The 18,751-nt window shown below is 40.5% G+C and overlaps 1 protein-coding gene across 5 annotated transcripts in view; it reads right to left on the bottom strand.

Annotated features, from left to right (window-relative positions):
- The window catches only part of HELZ (helicase with zinc finger), a 107,494-nt gene that overhangs the window by 42,334 nt on the left and 46,409 nt on the right, over positions 1-18,751 (bottom strand). For 3 of the 5 annotated variants that reach the window (XM_035104007.3, XM_035104008.3, XM_088662982.1), the window contains exons 12-17: positions 17,519-17,852; positions 8,384-8,514; positions 6,850-7,029; positions 6,242-6,346; positions 2,849-3,027; positions 1,001-1,119 (exon numbers count right to left, since the gene is read on the bottom strand). In XM_035104007.3, the coding sequence (XP_034959898.2) occupies positions 1,001-1,119; positions 2,849-3,027; positions 6,242-6,346; positions 6,850-7,029; positions 8,384-8,514; positions 17,519-17,852 (1,048 nt within the window). The remainder of the gene's footprint in view (positions 1-1,000; positions 1,120-2,848; positions 3,028-6,241; positions 6,347-6,849; positions 7,030-8,383; positions 8,515-17,518; positions 17,853-18,751) is intronic. The other 2 variants (XM_088662983.1, XM_060271978.2) reach the window with 1 other exon arrangement.

Here is an 18,751-nt window from a genome sequence, read left to right as displayed (position 1 = left end):
AATTTTCTGTTTTTAAAAAATCTGTTCTCCTCCATTTCCCTTCTTTCGTTTTCTATTCTTTCCTTCCAGCCATCTGATTCTGCTGTTGCTATTGTTTCTGCCACCATTTATTTTCAATCTATTTGTCCTGCTGACCCGCAACCATGATTTTGATCTTCTCCCTAACTAGCACAGGTGTATGCTTTCTTGCTTCATTCTCTGCTAAAGAACATTCTTTTCTCCTCTTTGATTGATTCATGCTTGATTTCTGAAACCTTCCATTTACTTTCAGTTCACTTCTTTAGTCCACTCCTCTTCCTATTCTAGCATCTCTCCCCCTGTCAAGTGTTTTGTTTCCTTATCGGTGAAAAGCAAGCAATAAATATTGCTACTTTTCATGTCTGACACCGTATCAACTTTGATAATTTTTCTCATCCTGCCGCCTTTTTACAACAGAAGAACTTCAATCGTTGTCAACAGTTTATTTGTAAAGGCACGTACAGTGGTACCTCAAGTTAAAAACTTAATTCATTCTGGAGGTCCATTCTTAACCTGAAACTGTTCTTAACCTGGGTTAATTAACTTTAGCTAATGGGGCCTCCTACTGCCGCGTGATTTCTGTTCTCATCCTGAAGCAAAGTTCTTAACCCGGGGTACTATTTCTGGGTTAGAGGAGTCTGTAATCTGAAGCGTCTGTAACCTGAAGCGTCTGTAACCTGAGGTACCACTGTATGTACAACTGATAAGTCCTACGAGTCTGACAAGTATTATTACATTTTAGTATAGAGAGTCACTAAGGCTGAAAGGAAGTGGCTTGCCTAAGGCCAACCAGTAAATTGATGGCCAATGTAAGATTTAAAACAGAGACTTTATGACTCTATTCTTTTTATTGCACCACACTACCTGTTGGAGGGTTTGATGCATGAGCTACTTTGTAATCTGCAAATATACTTTGTTGGTAATTTTCATTTCCCTGAAGAAAAGATTTATATGAGGTAAGTTCAAGAATACACAGTCTTACTTGCATATGGTCTCCAGCCAAGACAATTCTTGTATTTTTACTTGCTAATGCTAGAGGCATGATAGTCTCGCACTCCATTGCCTGTGCAGCTTCATCTAACAGAATATGTGTAAAAAACCCTACAAAACAGAAACAGACAAAATGTTAAGTAGCAAGTGATAAAAATGGTGCTAATACTATCAAAACATTTAGATTCAGGACTGTGAACAGACTGAAACCTAATCAACACAATTGATGCATCTTGTAAGATGGCTTACATTTTGGCAAGTTATTCTCAGTAAACAGAAATCTCCTCCAAATCTATCCCACCAAAGTTGAGATCAAAGGTAAAGAGGTAGAATAATTTAGACCAGTGTTTCCCAAACTTGGGTCTCCAGCTGTTTTCAGGCTACAATTCCCATCACATCGATCTCTGGTCTTGCTAGCTAAGGATGATGGGAGCTGTAGTCCAAAAACAGCTGGAGCCCCAAGTTTGGGAAACACTGCTTTAAACAATCAAAGAGTGATCTTCTGGCAGAGTTTTATCCATGAGGATTTTCTGGACCCTGTTAGAATATGTTTCTTATAATAAACTATTCATCCTTATCTATGGTAAAATCTGCTCATAATGTTATCTCTTCTACCAGAAACATCTTGCCCAACAAAGGACTTTTCCAAAGTATTTTCAGAGTAGAAGGAAAGTATCTTTCACCTGTGAAGGAAGTACAGTTGGCGCTTACCTGAAGAGTAGTTTTCCATTGACAGCACAAGGTCATCAGGCTGGTTGGGCATTGGCTCTCACTGAAGGCAGGAGCTAACTAGATTGTGAAAAATGCCTACTTCCCAAAATGTTCATCCTGCCTTCAACCAAAATGTAGTGCCAATACTCAAACAACCTGGTAACATTGCTCTGCCAATAGAAAAATGTGGTTCAGGCATAAAACATTTGTTTGTGTGATTATTAGTTTTTGAGAAATCGCACAACCGGGATGAGTACAATAGTATAAGTTTCTATCCAGTGTTTCAACACTTATGATTATGCAATGAGGTTTCATTGACCAAGACAGGTAAAAAATTGTGGACTATTCTTTTTAATTGAAACCCCATACATTTTTATTTCTTGTGAACAGTTGTATGTAAGTACTCACACTAGCTTTGCAAATAGTTAAATGGGCTTTATATTTGTCTCTTTTGTCATGTGCATACAGTGGTACCTCGGTTTACAAACACAACTGGTTCCGGAAGACTGTACTTAACCTGAAACGTACTTAACTTGAAGCGAACCTTCCCACTGAAAGTAATGGAAAGTGGATTAATCCGTTCCAGACAGTCCGTGGAGTACTTAAACTGAAGCGTACTTAACCTGAAGCGAACTTTCCCATTGAAAGTAATGGAAAGTGGATTAATCCATTCCAGACAGGTCCGCGGAGTACTTAAACTGAAAATACTCAAACTGAGGCGTACTTAAACCGAGGTATGACTGTATATGAAGTAATAAAAAGAGGTCCTGGCTCTCCATACCAGTGAGTACAGGCAACTCCTGGTTAAGGCACATCCAAATTACACACGATTGCAAATACACACAATGCGCCAAACCCGGAAGTAGCCCAAAATGTCACGGAAACATCACAAAAAGGGGCAGAGCAGGCTTATGCATGCTCCACCGATGCATGTGGGGGTCTGGAACAGAACCTCTGTGCAAAACAAGGATTGCCTGTACCCATACACAAAAACACTGGCTTTATACAGATAAGAGACATGGAACAGTATACCACTTCCTCCAATTTGCACAGAAAGTCACACAAATACATGATTTTTAAATCACAAAGAGAGAAATACTAAAATATTTTTTCATGTATATTTCCTCACCAGGTTTAAGATCCAGCTGACATAAATATTGTGAAGTATTCAAAGTAACCACTATTACTCGTTGTTTAAGAATATCTTCTTTCTGGGGCATCTGAAAGGTGGAATGTGTGCTTGAAATCAAACAGTATTGATGCACAACTGGGTGAACAGTCTTTACCCAGCGATTTCTGAAATATACCCTGTAATAGAAGAAAATATCTTAATTTTTGCCCAAAAATTTGTTTTGGAGGAAACAAAGTAATTTTTTCAAGAGTAAAACAGCCATAACTTTCTTGTTTTTTCACTTGAGTGCCTGTGTGTGTGTGCGCGTGCGCGCACGAATGATTGTAAAATCAGTTGAGTGCTTTGGTGTATCATGTCACACAACTGAGTGTATACTAAAAAATGCTTCAGCTCCATTCTTTAGCATGCCAATACTACAATCCTCTAATAAATCTGTTTTTCAAATACAAGTGGATAATCCCTTTGGCTGTAGTATATCAACATGTTTTGAAGTACCGTAAACAGAAAATAATTGGCTTGTTTACGTGACCTTAAAATAGTAACCAGCTACACTTTAGCTTCAATCCAATTCCCACTTACCTGACAGTAGATCCACTGAACTAATGAGTGTTATTTCTGAATGGACATGTGTATGATTGCAGTGTTCTACACTTAAATGCACAGCAATTTTTATTTGATTCAGTCAGAAGCAGTGTTGTCAGCCATCCCCTACCTAGTTTCTCCCCGTCTACTCCACCTTTTGCTCCTTCATTCACTTCTCCTTCCTCCATCCCCCAAGCCCACTTTACTTCCTCCACCTCCTTTCACCTCCTCCTTCTGCTCCTTGGTTACTTAGTTCACTCCTTTCTACACCTGTTCTTCTGCTCATGTGCGCCTTCTCCCTCCTCACCTTCTCTTGCCACTTGTTTTTCTCACTTCCACCTATTTTTTCATTGAAGGATGCACTCTATATACAGAATAACTAGGTCCAATAATGCCCACAGCCACCTTCAACTAAGATAACTGACATACTACAAGCCAGGGTATCTGATGATCACCCTCAAAAGAGCAGGCAAATGTTCTTATAGGACAGCGTTTCTCAACCGCTGTTCCGCGGCACACTAGTGCGGCGACGAGAAGGGCGATTTGCATTGTCACGTGCCTGGCGGCCGGAAAGGAAGCCGTCCGGGTCACGACGCGGGGCGAGCGCAGCTCTCAACAGCCACCACCACGGGAGGGTGGTTTTAGACAAACTTAAAGAAGCTGGCTGGATGAGCTCAACCTGAAACTTGCTGAGCAAAGGATTGTGCTGGCAGAGAAATCAGCGACTTGTGAAGCCTTATTACAGGAGATTGCAACCAACACAGCAATTGGCAAGTGTTTCTTACAGTCATAATTATATAGTCAATATAGGGCGGCACAGAGTTAAATTTTTTAACTTTTTTAATGGTGGTGTGCCTCGTGATTTTTTTCATGGAACAAGTGTGCCTTGGCCCAAAAAAGGTTGAGAAACACTGTTATAGGAGAGGTGATTAAACTGGACCCAGAAGAATCCAGAGAACCAGTAGGTTCAAGGACTAAAACTGGGGTGACCCGGATTCAAATCCTCACTCAACCAATGAGTGAATGGTGATCTTGGGCCACTCACTCTCTCCCAGTCTAAACCTACCTCACAGGGGTGTTAGGAAGATAAAGTGGATGAGAAAGAAGCAGTATGCAACAGAGCTGACGGGAAGATGGGATATAAATCTATAATCCTTCCAACATGGGATTACGAACATTCAAAAGCAGCTGTCACAGACTCTGTGGATCACTGATTAACAGGGACAATTGGCTGAATATTTCAAATCCTGTGTGTTTCGAATTGGGGGTGGAGGAGCTTATCGGTCCTGAGATATGGTTAAGATGCTCTGGAGACATGGCGGGCCATGATGTGCAACAAAGGAGTCTATGATTCTCAACAAAGGGCCACACGACCATTAGACATATGCCTTGGGTGCCTAGAAGCCAAAGTGATCAGAGAGAGTAATGGAGAACAGAACATTGAGCTAGGAGGCTTTTGAAGTTGACAGGGTGGAAGAGAAAGGAGGAACTGATTTTAACATGAGGTGGTTAGATTGATTGCAAAATGGATCTCTATGTGTATCTCTATTAGAAAAAGCACAATGTGGCACAAGCAGCGTCCATGAAGTTTCACTGGACCGTTGGCCTATCTTGCCCAGTGCTGTTTCTTTCAAGTGGCAGCAGCTCTCCAGAGTCTCAGGTGTTTCTAGTTCTGCTACAGGAGATCTGCTCAGGTGTTTCTAGTTCTGCTATAGGAGAAGTGGGATTCCTGCTCTTGGGAAAGGTTTGGATTTGAAGTCTCAAGACAGCTCTGCCCCCTCTACTTTCCAATGGAGTTGTAGAGGAAGATAGGCATTGTAATTCCAAGGTAGTGTCAAAGCGGGGGGGGGGATATGTGTGCCAAGAGCCTAGGGCTGGAATTAAGGTAGCAACAAGACTAGAGCAATGTCGTTTCAGATGAAATTTTGTCTAATTTTACATACGAAACATTTGCTTGCAGAAAGCTTCCTTCCATGACAGACTATTGCCCTGACTACATGCAGAGGTCAATCACATTTTAATAGCAGGATTTGCAGCCTATCAGGCATCCCCAAACTGCGGCCCTTCAGATGTTTTGGCCTACAACTCCCATGATCCCTAGCTAACAGGACCAGTGGTCGGGGAAGATGGGAATTGTAGTCCAAAACATCTGGAGGGCCGAAGTTTGGGGATGCCTGGCCTAAATGAACTCTTGGCTTAAATTAAATCTAGTCTTAAGCAATTTTCTAGGTATTCCAGATACAAATATACACAAAGTCTTCCAAGGGGTCATTTTTGACTCCACGGGAAGGAATAAAATTATCTTGTGTGATTTCTCTTCTGCTTATTCTCCTAATATCTATGACAAGTTCATTTAATACACAAACAGCTTGATACTGAACTAATTTTGTATGATTTTTTAAAATATATTGCTTCTTTTCTCAGCCATTTGCTCGAAATGTTGCTCTGATTTTAAAAATACCATTAACCCCCCACCAAAATCCAATTAGTACCTAGTTTTCTTTAAAATTACGCCTTAAAATTACACCTTAGTAGCTTTTTAGAAGATCATATCAAAATTTGTTCAGTTAGAAAAGCACATATATCCACATATGTAAAGCTTAAAAAAGGATGTCTTTATCTTTAATGGACAAAACAAAAACATGTTGACTTTGCTCCAATTCGCATTTTAGTTACTGTATCACAGTTAGGCAACATTGTTTTTAAATGCCAATAAACTTAAAAGCTTTGAGGTTTTTCAAAACTATTTCGAATAGACACCTTTTCTTAAGATATTGTACAGATACGTAATAAGCCTTAAAAAAATACCTGAGAGGTCTCGCCTCGGGATTGCCTGCTTCTACATATGGATGTAAATAATCCTTTATGTAGAGATCAGCAGCACTATTAGAATGGGTGCAAATGAGAATCCTGCTGGAATAAATGGTGCAAATAAAAAAGCAATGAAGAAACAGAAAATCATTCAAAAGCAGTACAAAAAAAAAATAGTGGCCATCTTCCTCACACATTTCTTTCAGTGAAATTAGTCTGCAAATTTTATGGCTCAATGATGCTTCTAACTAATTTCTGTGGGAAGATTTAAACTTTCAACATAGGTTTTTTTTTAAAAAAAAACATTGTACACAATCCTAATGTAGCTTTAAAATAAAGATAGCTACCGGTATTAAATTCCACACAGTGCACAGCTTTCTAAATATACGGCAATGCATTTGTTCCACATGATGTCAATTTTAATTCATTCTTCCAAGGGGAGACTACACTTTTAGACTGTTGAGTTCTTTCCTGAATATATATATATACAAAACAATGATGGATGGGGGTTTTTTTAAGCTGGATGGAGATTCTATACAACTAACTTCCTCTTAAAGTTTGGCATTTGCATTCCAATTAAATATCTATATATTGGGCCACCTCACCTAGTATCCTGCTGTTGGAGTATGTGCTTGACTGCCTGAGCCAAAGTGAAAGTTTTGCCTGTCCCATAGGGACCGATGATAAGAACAGGAGGCAACTGTATTGAGAGTGGTGTTGTGATAGCCAGAACAGCCTCTTTCTGCTTTGCATTGAGCCTAGGATCCAACTGCTCATCCCACTGTCTGTACAATAGAAAGCAGACATTTAGCATCGCCAAATCATTGTGGTTTAGAAAGAAATTACTACTCAAAGACATGCCTGAAACAAAAATTACATCAACCCCACATTATTGTACTGTTTACACCAGCGATGGCGAACCTATGACACGCGTGACATGCGGCTGCATGCCGAGAAGGACGCATCTCTGGGGGCCTTGTGGACTTTCAGAGAGACAAAATGGTGATCGGCACGCTGCCACAGAGCTCTTAAAAATGGCCAGCGTGCCTGCGCTCCCTAACCAGCTTCTGAGCCGCCAGGGCTGCCGCCGCCAGCACACGAACACCGGGGGAGCCCAGAGCAGTGGCCAGGGATCCGTCGAACCCCCCCTCAATGCCCCCCACCAGGCCGAAGCTAAGGGGTCCCAAGGCCTGAGACCACCTACCTTGAGGCGCGCCGGCGCCATGGAGAGGGAGAAGGAAGGCCCCGACCTCGCCACTGCAACAGCTGCCGATACCGCCACCGCTGTCGCTCCGGGGGAGTGCCGGGGGCACCCAGTGCGTCAAGCGGGGAGCCGCCGGACCCCCCCCCCCAGCGACCCCACCAGGCAAAGGAGGAGAGCGTCAGGCCAGCGGCGAGGCAAAGCCCCAGGACCTGGAGGCCTCGAGCAGCCAACCCTGCAATGAACCGGAGCTCTGGAGGAGGGAATCCCCGACCTCACTACAGCTGCCCCAGCGTGAGTACTAGATCCCTGTTGCCCCGCCGCCACGCAAGCATAGCCAAATGAGGGGAGAGGTGGGCTGAAGAGGGCCACGAGGAGGCACAGCACAGGCCCAACCTGAGCCTACCTCCCCAGTGGCAGACCCGTTGGAGGAAGGCCTAAACCCAGAGTCCCACTGGGAAAGACATTGGGTTTTGCCTTATTTTCCCCCTTTTTAATATATATTTTTTTAAAAAAACTGTAATAATTTTTTTCCTCCCCTTTTTCCTTTTTTTTTAAAGGGGAAACACCTTTTTTACTTTTTTTTTTAAGTGACACACCACCCGAGTTATGCTCGGGTTTTTGGCAAATTTTGACACACCAAGGTCAAAAGGTTGCCCATCACACTCTACTAACATTCAGGACAAATGACAAAGTTAAGCTGCTTCTGCCATAAGAATGCAATTCCTTACAACTGACTTTTGATATTACAGAGAACAAAGAAAGTTTCCTTTCTAGGATAAGTTTGCTTTCCTGTTTATATCACTTCATGTCCTGTTCCTGCACCCTACAGAAGAGGTATTTCTAGTGTAGATGCATGTCTGAGGCACCTGCTACAAAGAATGCAATATAATTTAAATATACCAGAGACCAGTATCAAACTGTTTGTATTTTTGTACCTGTTGGGGCTCCAAGGTATTGTGGGAGTCATGCTGACATCTGGAAAGAGGATACTGTTGTCCTTGATCCTGTCCAAGGCATAATGCATTTCACAGAGTGGTAAGCGGTTTAACTGAAACTGAAGTTCAACCTATAGTACATACAAAATTAATAAATGAAAAGGTATGCTAGAAAAGAGGCAACTGAAATAAATAGTTTTAGACTTGGGCTAAACAGAACTACTGCAATCACATATTCCAATGAATTCACAACGCCTATGGGGGGAAGGTACAGATTAGATCAAAACCTTTCCTAAATGCTTTATGTGAACTTTTTTTTTTAAAAAAAAAAAAGGAAAGCCCAAGAGAAACATTTTTGTAATAGTAACACAATTTGTGGTTTTGACTACTATCATGTATACATAGTTGTACAAGTGGTTTTTATATATACTATATATAAAAAATAACTCAGACCGTGCATTGGTACGTGAAATACAGGGTTCTCATAGAAGAACTATAGCAAAGGCGTATAGCAAAGGTCGTCAGCCAAACTTTGGCAGGTGGCAAGGCAAGGAGGGGGGAAATGGAGAAATGGGGGTGGAAGAGAGAGGGGGGGGCAGAAAGTGAAAAAGAAAAGGGGGTGGCCTCACCCACCTTTGTCTCTGGCCCTGACAGATTACCTTTGACCAATAATGTCCACCCCACGGTCTACAGAAACATATACTGACAGGGTCAGAATATCTTTTTAAAAATACAAAGAATACACATAATACAGCATGGTCCACTGATAGCAAAACTGCATCATATAAACAACTAACCCTCAAAGTAGGATAAGTCAGCAATAAGCTGTGCAAAGGCTATGGAAAGGTTGGGAACAGAGTGAATTAACCGTTCAGGTTCAAAACTAGGGAAGTGATTTCTGGCTGAGCACTAACTAGAATTTTTATTCTCAATTGCTGTATACTCATGGCAAATAACAAAGCCCCCCCCCCAAAAAAATATTACTAAACTTCAAAAATGTTTCAGCACAGAACACAGCATATTAACCAGAACCTATATCTGAAAATGAACAATAAAATTAGTTCAAACAATTGTCTTACTAACTAAGAAAATAATGGCAGACATTTTCATTGGGGGGAAAATGGATAAATGCAGCTCAAAGCCTTGGGCCCCCCGCCCCGTTAAGTCATGAAAGCTAGAAATGTGCACAGCTTTAATTTAACATCTGTGCTTATGACTAAAAAAAAAAAACCTTCCAAATCAAAGTGCTGAAAGAAAGGTTGATTCTTATGGAAACATCTATACTCAAACACTACAATCTAAAATATCTGTAATTACTGATTTCTTACTAATTGCTATAACCAATACTTCAATATACAGCAACCATACTCAAAATGTCAAGAAATAACAGTGAAAACTCTAACCCATGTTTGAGACAGAGAGATTTCATTACAGTTGCAACATGAAACAAGAGACTTGTGACATCTTAAAGGCTAGCAGATTTATTGTGGGGCAGGTTAACTTTATCAGGTACAGGTTAACTTTATCAGTATTATCCTCTGCAGGCAAACAGATTAGAGGAGATAAGAAAGTATAAAGGGGGGAAAATGCAAATAGTGGAGGCCAAATGGTCATGAAATAAGAGGTACAGTCTGACAATTTAATGCAAAGCTTAAATATAAATAAAATATGCACGGTGATAATTTATAAACAGCAGTAAGAGACGATAACACATGACTTAGAAGCAGTTCTCAAACTAGCAACGTACCAAACAAGTAGTTCCCAATATTATCTCTACTCTATCCCCCACCCCCCAAAAAAGTAAAATAGAAACTCTTTGACTAGGACCAACTTTATGAAAAAAACTAACAAGGCCCTGGGCAGCATTTTTCACAATACAATACTGGTTATACAATGCCAGCATTGAATGAAAACTGGTCTGCATTTTTCACGTGGTCCATAGGGGCAGGGAGAGTTTGAGAACCATTAAGCTAAAACCAAGTTTATTTTTGTCCCTTCTCACACCATCTCTCATCTGTATCAGGTTGGCATAGTTTTCCTTCACAGATCCTCTGTTTAAGAATCAGTGCTCAAGGAGATTGCGAATCAAAGAAGCATGCCCACATACTAGTTTGTTGTTTATTCGTGGGATATCTCTTCTAAGTCTGAATTACAGACTTACTGAATTACAGCATTAATCAATGTCTTCTTGTTTAACCACGGAAGTATCCCCCATAACTATTAGAATGCCAATAGTTAATCTATTGATTAAAGTTGAAACATAAAATATGTTAAGGGACCAAGAAAGATAAAACTCTATTTTATTAACCCAAAAGAAATCAAGAATGTTGTCAACGATAAATGCACTAAACCAAACATTAAAATCTACCACACAATACTGAAGCAGACTATGAATGTTGAAAAGAAATAATAAAAAGGCAACGTGTGAGGTTGTCAAACCACACAATGTACTTAGCAAAAATAAAAAGAACATGCTATTCACCACAATTCCCAAGAAATATAATCAGAGGAATAGAGTGTGCAGATAAAAGCCTTGACTTTGTTAGAAGAGAAACCCTTTTCCCCCAAAACTATTATCCTAACATTAAAAAAGAAAGAAGAAAAGTCTTTCCTTGGTTAACTACACACATACAGACACCTGCAGACAAGTACAGTTTGACACCATAAAAAGGGTATGGCTGCAATTTAAAAACAAAACAAAAAAACAAAAAAACTTTAACTTTATTTAATTCTTTTTCTCACTTTCTCCCACTGGCTTTGCAAAGTCCTGCCTGCCTCTAAATAAATACAAAGTTGACACAACTTCTTAACATAGACAGAACCAATAAGACTTGGACTTGTATAGGAAGGTCCACACAATGATGACCAAAGGAAATATATGTAAGAAGTAATATTTGCCCACCTCCAGTTGCCCATCCCTGCTGTAAAACATAATGCTCATTGAAATATGTTGGTGTCTAATAAAATGGACGAATGCTATGAAGAAGTTAAGCTTCACAATAACTTGTAAGAGAAAACTGACTGACACGATAAATAGCCCATCTAATTTTGTATTCCAGTAGCATTTCCTGATATAGTCAATTAGTTGTCTTGATTATTGTTTTTAGAAAATAAACACAACCCAAGTGCCCAGTGGCATAATCAGCATTTAGGCTAATTATGCACATTATGATTCTTGCATAATTTTTCGGCAGACTGATTAGAATGTGTCATTGGTAATATCTATGAGAACAAATTTACTTCCATCTGTATTTGTGGCCTTCATTTGAATTTTTTTCTACTAGATAGCCAACGTCAGCCACTTTACACCTACAGAAGCTATATGATGAAGAAAGCATTCAGTTCAGTTGACTGAGACTAATTCTTTAATGGTTGACCACAGGATGTATTAAATTAAAGGCATCTAATGGAACGATCCTTGTCTGGAAAACATAAAATGGCACAAGGCTTTGACTTCAACCAATGTCAGATTGACAGTAAATGTAGAGATAGCTGAACGCTTATTATATTCCCAGTGCTTATCTGCAGGTAGTATCAGTAATCAGCACTCTGCAGATTATCTAAAATAACTCTATGAAAGATAGGTTATTTTAGATAAATTGTCAAATTTAATTTTACACCAAAGGTGAATAATGTCGTTCAGCAACATCAGGAGGGCCACATAAGTCACATCCACCCTGACAACTGGCCATGCTCACTGAAGATGATGGGAGTTGTCATTCAGCGCCATCTAGATGGGCACACTTAACCACTCCTGTTTTACACAGACTGCATTACTATCTTCTATACATTCTCTAGTTTATCATTACCATCTAAACAAATAGTTTTTTAGAAGAACTATGTTATCCCAATTGAGTGAACTGGTTAATACATGAAGCATTACTAAATAGTTTATACTGAAACGCTTATCACGGATTGCAGTCCCTAAGGAAGCAACTTTATTGATGTTTTTTAAACCTACTTATTTATTTAATCAATTTTATTTTCTAGCACATAGCCACAAAAGAATCCTGGTGAGGTTTTACAAAAAGTTTAAAAACAAGCAGATAAATAAATAGGATATACCAATTAGTTTTGAACAGTCGTCAGAATGATAAAGCAGTGAAAGCCACAGAGCAGACAGTTTAAAAAATCATCTACACTACTTTCCCAAGTGTAAGATCTTCACTAATTTCTGAAAGGTGAGAGCAGAGAAAGGATGGGGGGAAAGAACATAAAAGGAAGAAGTTACAAAGAGAGGTGATATATCTGCTTCTCGTTTCCATTAATTCAATGGATGGAGCAAGACATCTTCCACTGATCATAGAGGTACAGACAAGATGAGAGGAAAAGGCATTGTCTTGTTTAATTTGCACCGAGGCCATTTAGGGCTTTAAAGATCAAAACCAACACTCTTAAGTTTTGCTCAGAAACAGATGGGGAGCCAGTGTAGGTGTTCTTGGACCATAGTAGCATGTTCCTTTCAGCTCACTCCCACAATTAAGTTAATGTTCTGATGTTGGATTAACTGAAGTTTCCAGATATACAGCACAAGCTCCCATGGAGTAAGTAACTAACTGGTGGTTTACGCCAGATGTTCCACAGGGAAAGAATCTCAAAGAACATGTTTTGAGGGGACATGTTCAAGCAGTTTAGTGTGGTGTATCATACTCTCAGGCAGATGATCCAGGAATATCATATGATCACAGTTGATGGTACTGAAAGCCATTGAGGCAGCAATCCTATATACTGGGAGTAAGTCTCACTGAAATCAGTGGGGCTTACTTTGAAGTAGACATGCCTAGGATTGCACTGGGGGAGTTCCTGTGAGGTTCACATTCACTCTGTTTTTCTTCCATTACAGATCAACCTCCAGGACAACCAATGTAATTTATATTCTAGAAACAGCCATGAAGCCAGGCTCGTTTGACTCTAGATAATTAGTTTAATCCAGAGGCTTCTTCAGTTGCGTCTCTATTAGTCACTTGATCATCTTGATCAAAAAAGTACTGATTATTCAGATCCAGTGGATCTAAAAGTAATTATTTTCAGCAAAGGTCTGGTCACCCTCAGCCAAATTAGCTAGCTGAGCAAAGCTGATTACAAAGGGATAAGTGGAGACATGGATATTTGCAATAACTCTTCAACTCTTACGTTGAAATCAACTAGAATGGTTCAGTGATGGAGGCTGTCGACACCTCCTGTATCAGAAGAACACTTAGTGGTGTCCAAAATGCATCAGAGGCATAGCAATTTTGTCACAGTGAGCTACCATACGTTAAATTTTATTATCATGGTCAGGCTGAATGCAATATGGTTGGACAGAAAGATGCATATGCAATGCAGTGAGGCGAGAACTCTTTGCCACTATCACAGGCACGCTACTTCAAATGCTCGTTCAAATTTTGGCCGCTATCACTCAAACCTTTGCTCCTGATACTTCCATCATCTGTAGCTACCTGCAACACTGTAGTATTAATACATGTAGCACAGTGCAGAAGGCGTATTAGTTATTGATTAAACTGTCCTGTGTCAATTCTGTATTCCAATCATCCACTGGAGCTATATTCATATGATGGTGTTAACTCACACAATGAGGTAGCTCAGATCCAATTTTTCCACGAGTGCTATGGTGCAAGTATGTCCACCGACTTTTCTGTCTCTGATTCCTAACCAATGCTTCCCATCTGCACTAGTGGGTATTACTTGACGGGATGAAAATGTGGCCTATGCATATCCCTCCCCCAACTCAATTATTAGATACCCACCCACCTCCATTACCATTTTTTCCCCAAACTAGGCATGTGTGTAGATGTGTCTTTACTACATTTTTAAGGTAGCACTGTGGTCTAAACTGCTGAGCCTCTTGGGCTTGCGGATAGGAAGGTCAGCGGTTCCAATCCGTGCGACAGGGTGAGCTCCCGTTGCTCCGTCCCAGCTTCTGCCAACCTAGCAGTTCAAAAGCACACCAGTACAAGTAGATACAGTGGTACCTCTACTTACGAATAACTCTACTTACGAATGGAGCTCCGTCCGCCATCTTGGATGTAGTTTAGATAGGATTTTTTCTACTTACGAATTTTTAGATAGGGTTGCTTCGACTTACGAATTTTGTCTCCCAATGCATTCCTATGGGATTTGACTTAGAAATTTTTTCTACTTATGAATGTGTGTTTGGAACGCATTAAATTCGTAAGTAGAGGTACTACTGTAAATAGGTAAACAGTGGGAAGGTAAAGTGTTTCTGTGTGCTCTGGCACTTGTCACGGCATCCCATTGCGCTAGAAGCAGTTTAGTCATGCTGGCTATATGACCCAGAAAGCTGTCTACAGAAAAACGCCAGCTTCGTCGGCCTGAAAAGCTAGATGAGCGCCGCACCCCATAGTTGCCTTTGACTGGACTTAACCATCCAGGGGTCCTTTACCATTTACCTTTTTTTACTACTTTTTAAAAAGATGTTACCAGCCTATTTCGTTTATTTCACAAAATGAAGCATTTTGTATTTCATACCTTGGGGAAAGCTGCAAAAAAAGCTTCTCCCTTCCTACCCATTCAAATACAAAGCAGGCAACTTTCTGGTAGATTTCACACTGTTCAGACAGTGCTGTGTGCTCCTGTGATTCTTCCTTCCTTCTGCTTCCTTAGGTTAGCCCTTCCCCTGGTTACCTCCACATCCAATCTCCCTTCACTCCCAATTCATGTTGTCATATTTTAGCTGACAGTTTATATTTTATTTAAATTTAGTACGGAGGTTCAGCACAATATTGCTCCTGCGCAAATCCTCCATATTAAAAATTAAGGTAAACAATTAAAAGGCAAATGTGCTTCACAAATTTAAAGCGCTGTATAAATTTTACAAAATAAAATAAACCTACATGGAGGACTTAGGTTTGGTACACAAGCAGTTTCAAATCCTCATTAAAATTCCATGTGAATGAGCCCTAGGAGTTCCAACACAATATCCAGCTTGATCACGTGAATCCATTAATAAATGATATTCTTTTGTATAGGTTGCATCCGGCGGTGTCACTCAGATGATGGTAAGGCTGCAGTCAATAGAACAGGGAGGGAAGCCTCTTTCACCAATTCACTCCCCCTAAATCTGCTCGAGGGCAGAAAGACCCTCCAGACAAAGTAGAGAACCAGAGAGCAGCAGGAGTGAGGGGAAATGGCTTCTTTCCCCTTTCTGCTGATATAAGCCTTACCATCAGCTGTGATGGCACTGGCTACAACCCCATGTCCGCACCTATCCTGCTCTCAATCTCTCCATTCTGTTTATGTCTATAGGCTGACATCCTCTGAGATGAATCTTCACTTTATTTTTATTTTTTAAAGTCTTAATTTATGTTCTCATAAAAGGTGTTTTGTGGGCCAGTGAAAGTCAAACTGCTTAGAACCAGGGGCTACGCCATAAAGCACAAGGGGCTCCAACTAATTTGCAGAGTCTCAATTTTGTGCCATTTATATGATGAGCATAAAATTGGCCCCAACAGAAGCAAAGCCGAAAGACACGGATGTGATACAGAGCAAACATTTAGGATAAAAAAGTAGTGATTATTTTGAGATGTGAGCATGAGATAACCACAGGCAAAGTGTGTGTTCACAATTCTTCAGTGTGAGTGACACGTCCTGCAGCTGTGACAAGGGAAGCTATTTCGCAAAGGAACTGGCAACAGGGGACTGGAGTCTTTCGGACTATGCTCTCTATTTTTGTCATGAGCAAAGTTGTCACACTACCATCCATCATCATTGCACAATAATGTCCACCTTCTGAGGTGGGGTGGAAGTTAGGATGCAATAATTAGGAGGATAATGGTGAATGCTCCCTTCAGTAAGGTTGTGATAAATGCCCTCCAGTGAACTCACCCTTAGCATAGAAGAGGTTGTTAGACACATTGGTTAGAGCAGTTTCAATCAGTGGAGATGACTGAAGCCAGATTTGTGGGGGTCAAAAAGAGTTGGTGAGGATAGGTCACAGCCACAGGAACAGACAGCATGTTTAGTGATTTGGGAAATAAAAAGGAAAGAGGGAAACAGAAAGAGTTTGGCTTTAAAAAGAGCCCAGAATACATGCTACTTCACAGATGTATATCTACAAACAACGTAGCTGGTGGCTCCACAGTCCATAAGCATTCTTCTATGAGCATTATTAATTCAAAGGGAATTTAAAAAAACAAAAACCTCTGCCTTTGTTGGAAAGTACTGATGCTGAAACCTTGAGGAAACAGAAGCGCCCAAGACATCAAATTTAGAGTAAGAAATTTAGATTTAGAATTAAAACTAAACAAAATGCACAATTTAGACCTTTAAAAAAAACTGCACTGTGTTCAATTTAAAAAATCAAGCATAAATACTAAATGAATTTTTTAGATTATTCCCAGGATAATTTCAAAAATTCATATTTCTACCAGTCCTATCCCAATGAACTGCAGAAGATGAGACACTGTTCGTAATGGCTGGCACCAGCAGTGTTGTTGCAAAATTTTGTCCTGGCTAAGCATAATACAGCTTTCCAGATGTGCCCACAACGTGTGGATCCAGAATTGGCCTCCACAGTCACTTACGGACCCATTGTTAAAACCGTGTTTATGGAAGACAATCATACTCGGCTACGAGTGATTGCCAAAGAAGAAGAAGAAGAAGACAGCTTTCCAGATGTGCCCACAACCAAGTGTTTTCAGCTGAAGTTGGAAGAGAGGTGCTCCAGCCCTCGTGGCTATCATGCTGGCAGTTCTGCCTTGCTCTCTACTCCTGGCCACAGAAACTGCAGACGTGGCTTTCACAGGTGCCCTTCCTGTTTCCACTGCACTGCACCAAGTGTAGTCAATGGTAATGGATCCTGTATCCCATTCTGTAATGCTTAATTGCACCAGCAGAAGAATCATAGAGTAGGTAGGATCCTACACATTTCTGCCCCCAGTGCACAGAATAAGCCCTATGGCGAGTGACCATAACAATGTAATTCCTTTGTTGTGTCACAAATTTCTGGTGCAACATTAGATGAGGCACTTACTTGTTCCTCAGTTATGCTTATAAATTAGTATCAGAGTCAGGTATGTTATGGCTGATGTTATAGCTGAGGTTGCTGAGATACCTACAGTAATGAAAGGCAAATACAACTGAAATAATATATCAGAAATTTCCCATCACACATACCTGCATTTCAGAATCTGCTCGAAGATTAAGTTCTTCACAGCATTCCCTGGATATTCTCAAAAATATATACTCCTTTGTTTTTTCTTCAATAGCTGCTTCATACACCTTTTCTTTGGTTCCTTGGGTCAGTATTGACTTCTCTTTAGTGACTGGCAATAAATAAACAGCATTGACTTTGGTCATCACCAGTCGTCCTGCCAAAGTGTCTTCAGAAAGTGTTTCAGTGAGTTTAAATCGTCCAAAAAGCTGTCCATTTTGGGCATACTTTGCACCTCCAGAAACACCGGTGAGCATGAAGTTTGCTACAATCTGCAATTGCACTTTTATGTTGAACCTAAACCAGAAAGCGTACAGTTAGTTCTGGGGGTGAAATGGTACCCAGCAGAGAAAACAAAATGAAAACTGAAGGCCAAACCGGGGCTGAAGTGGAAGGTCCACGTTCAGGATCTCCAAGAAGTTTTAAAAGATGTTAAATGGGTATGGAATGCTGACTGGGGCTGTGACACTGAGGGATGACAGGCAACAACCCCCCGCAACTTTTTCCTATAGGCTACCCCTCAAGATGCTCCAATGCATGAGGCATGCGACAAAATGATGCCTCCCTCATTCCGTGTACAAAAGCCAACCGGGCTGGCAGATGCATCTAACAGTTGCTGGCCAGTCTTAATATTAGGCAGAGTAAAGTGTGTTTGGGGATGGGCAGAAGCAGCAAGACACTGGAGGGCAGACAAAGCCCCACCCAAAGCTGCTATTAATCCATGGGGAAAACGTATAGGTACAAATATGTACCTGTAAGCTTTCCTTTAGAATACAGTGGAACCTCGGTTCTCGAACGTCCCCTTTGACAAACGTTTCGGAACCCGAACGCCGGAAACCCGTAACTGCTTCAGTTTTTGAATGCTTTTCAGAAGCCGAACATGCTACGCGGCTTTCGTTTTGAGTTTCCCTATTGAATTGAGGCTTCCACTTTCAGGTTTCAAATGTTTCAGAAGTCGAATGGTCTTCCAGAACAGATTATGTTCGAAAACTGAGGTTCCACTGTACCATACAACTCAGGAATGTTATAAATAAGAACAGGAAAATAGCAGAGGGTACATTGCTTTTAAAGCCCTTAGATTTGTCTGCCTGAGTGAATGAAACATGCTATATAAGCTATAAACATATAATTTGGGCATTTTCAGAACAGCGGATGCTCCCTCTTCATAGACAATTTTTAAATACAGTGATCAACTA

The sequence above is a fragment of the Zootoca vivipara genome, chromosome 2, assembly GCF_965207765.1.
Source record: "Zootoca vivipara chromosome 2, rZooViv2.hap1.1, whole genome shotgun sequence".
In the NCBI taxonomy this organism is placed as follows: Eukaryota; Metazoa; Chordata; class Lepidosauria; order Squamata; family Lacertidae; genus Zootoca; species Zootoca vivipara.
The sequence above is the reverse complement of the archived record's forward strand: the minus strand, read 5'-3'. Positions and strand labels throughout refer to the sequence as shown.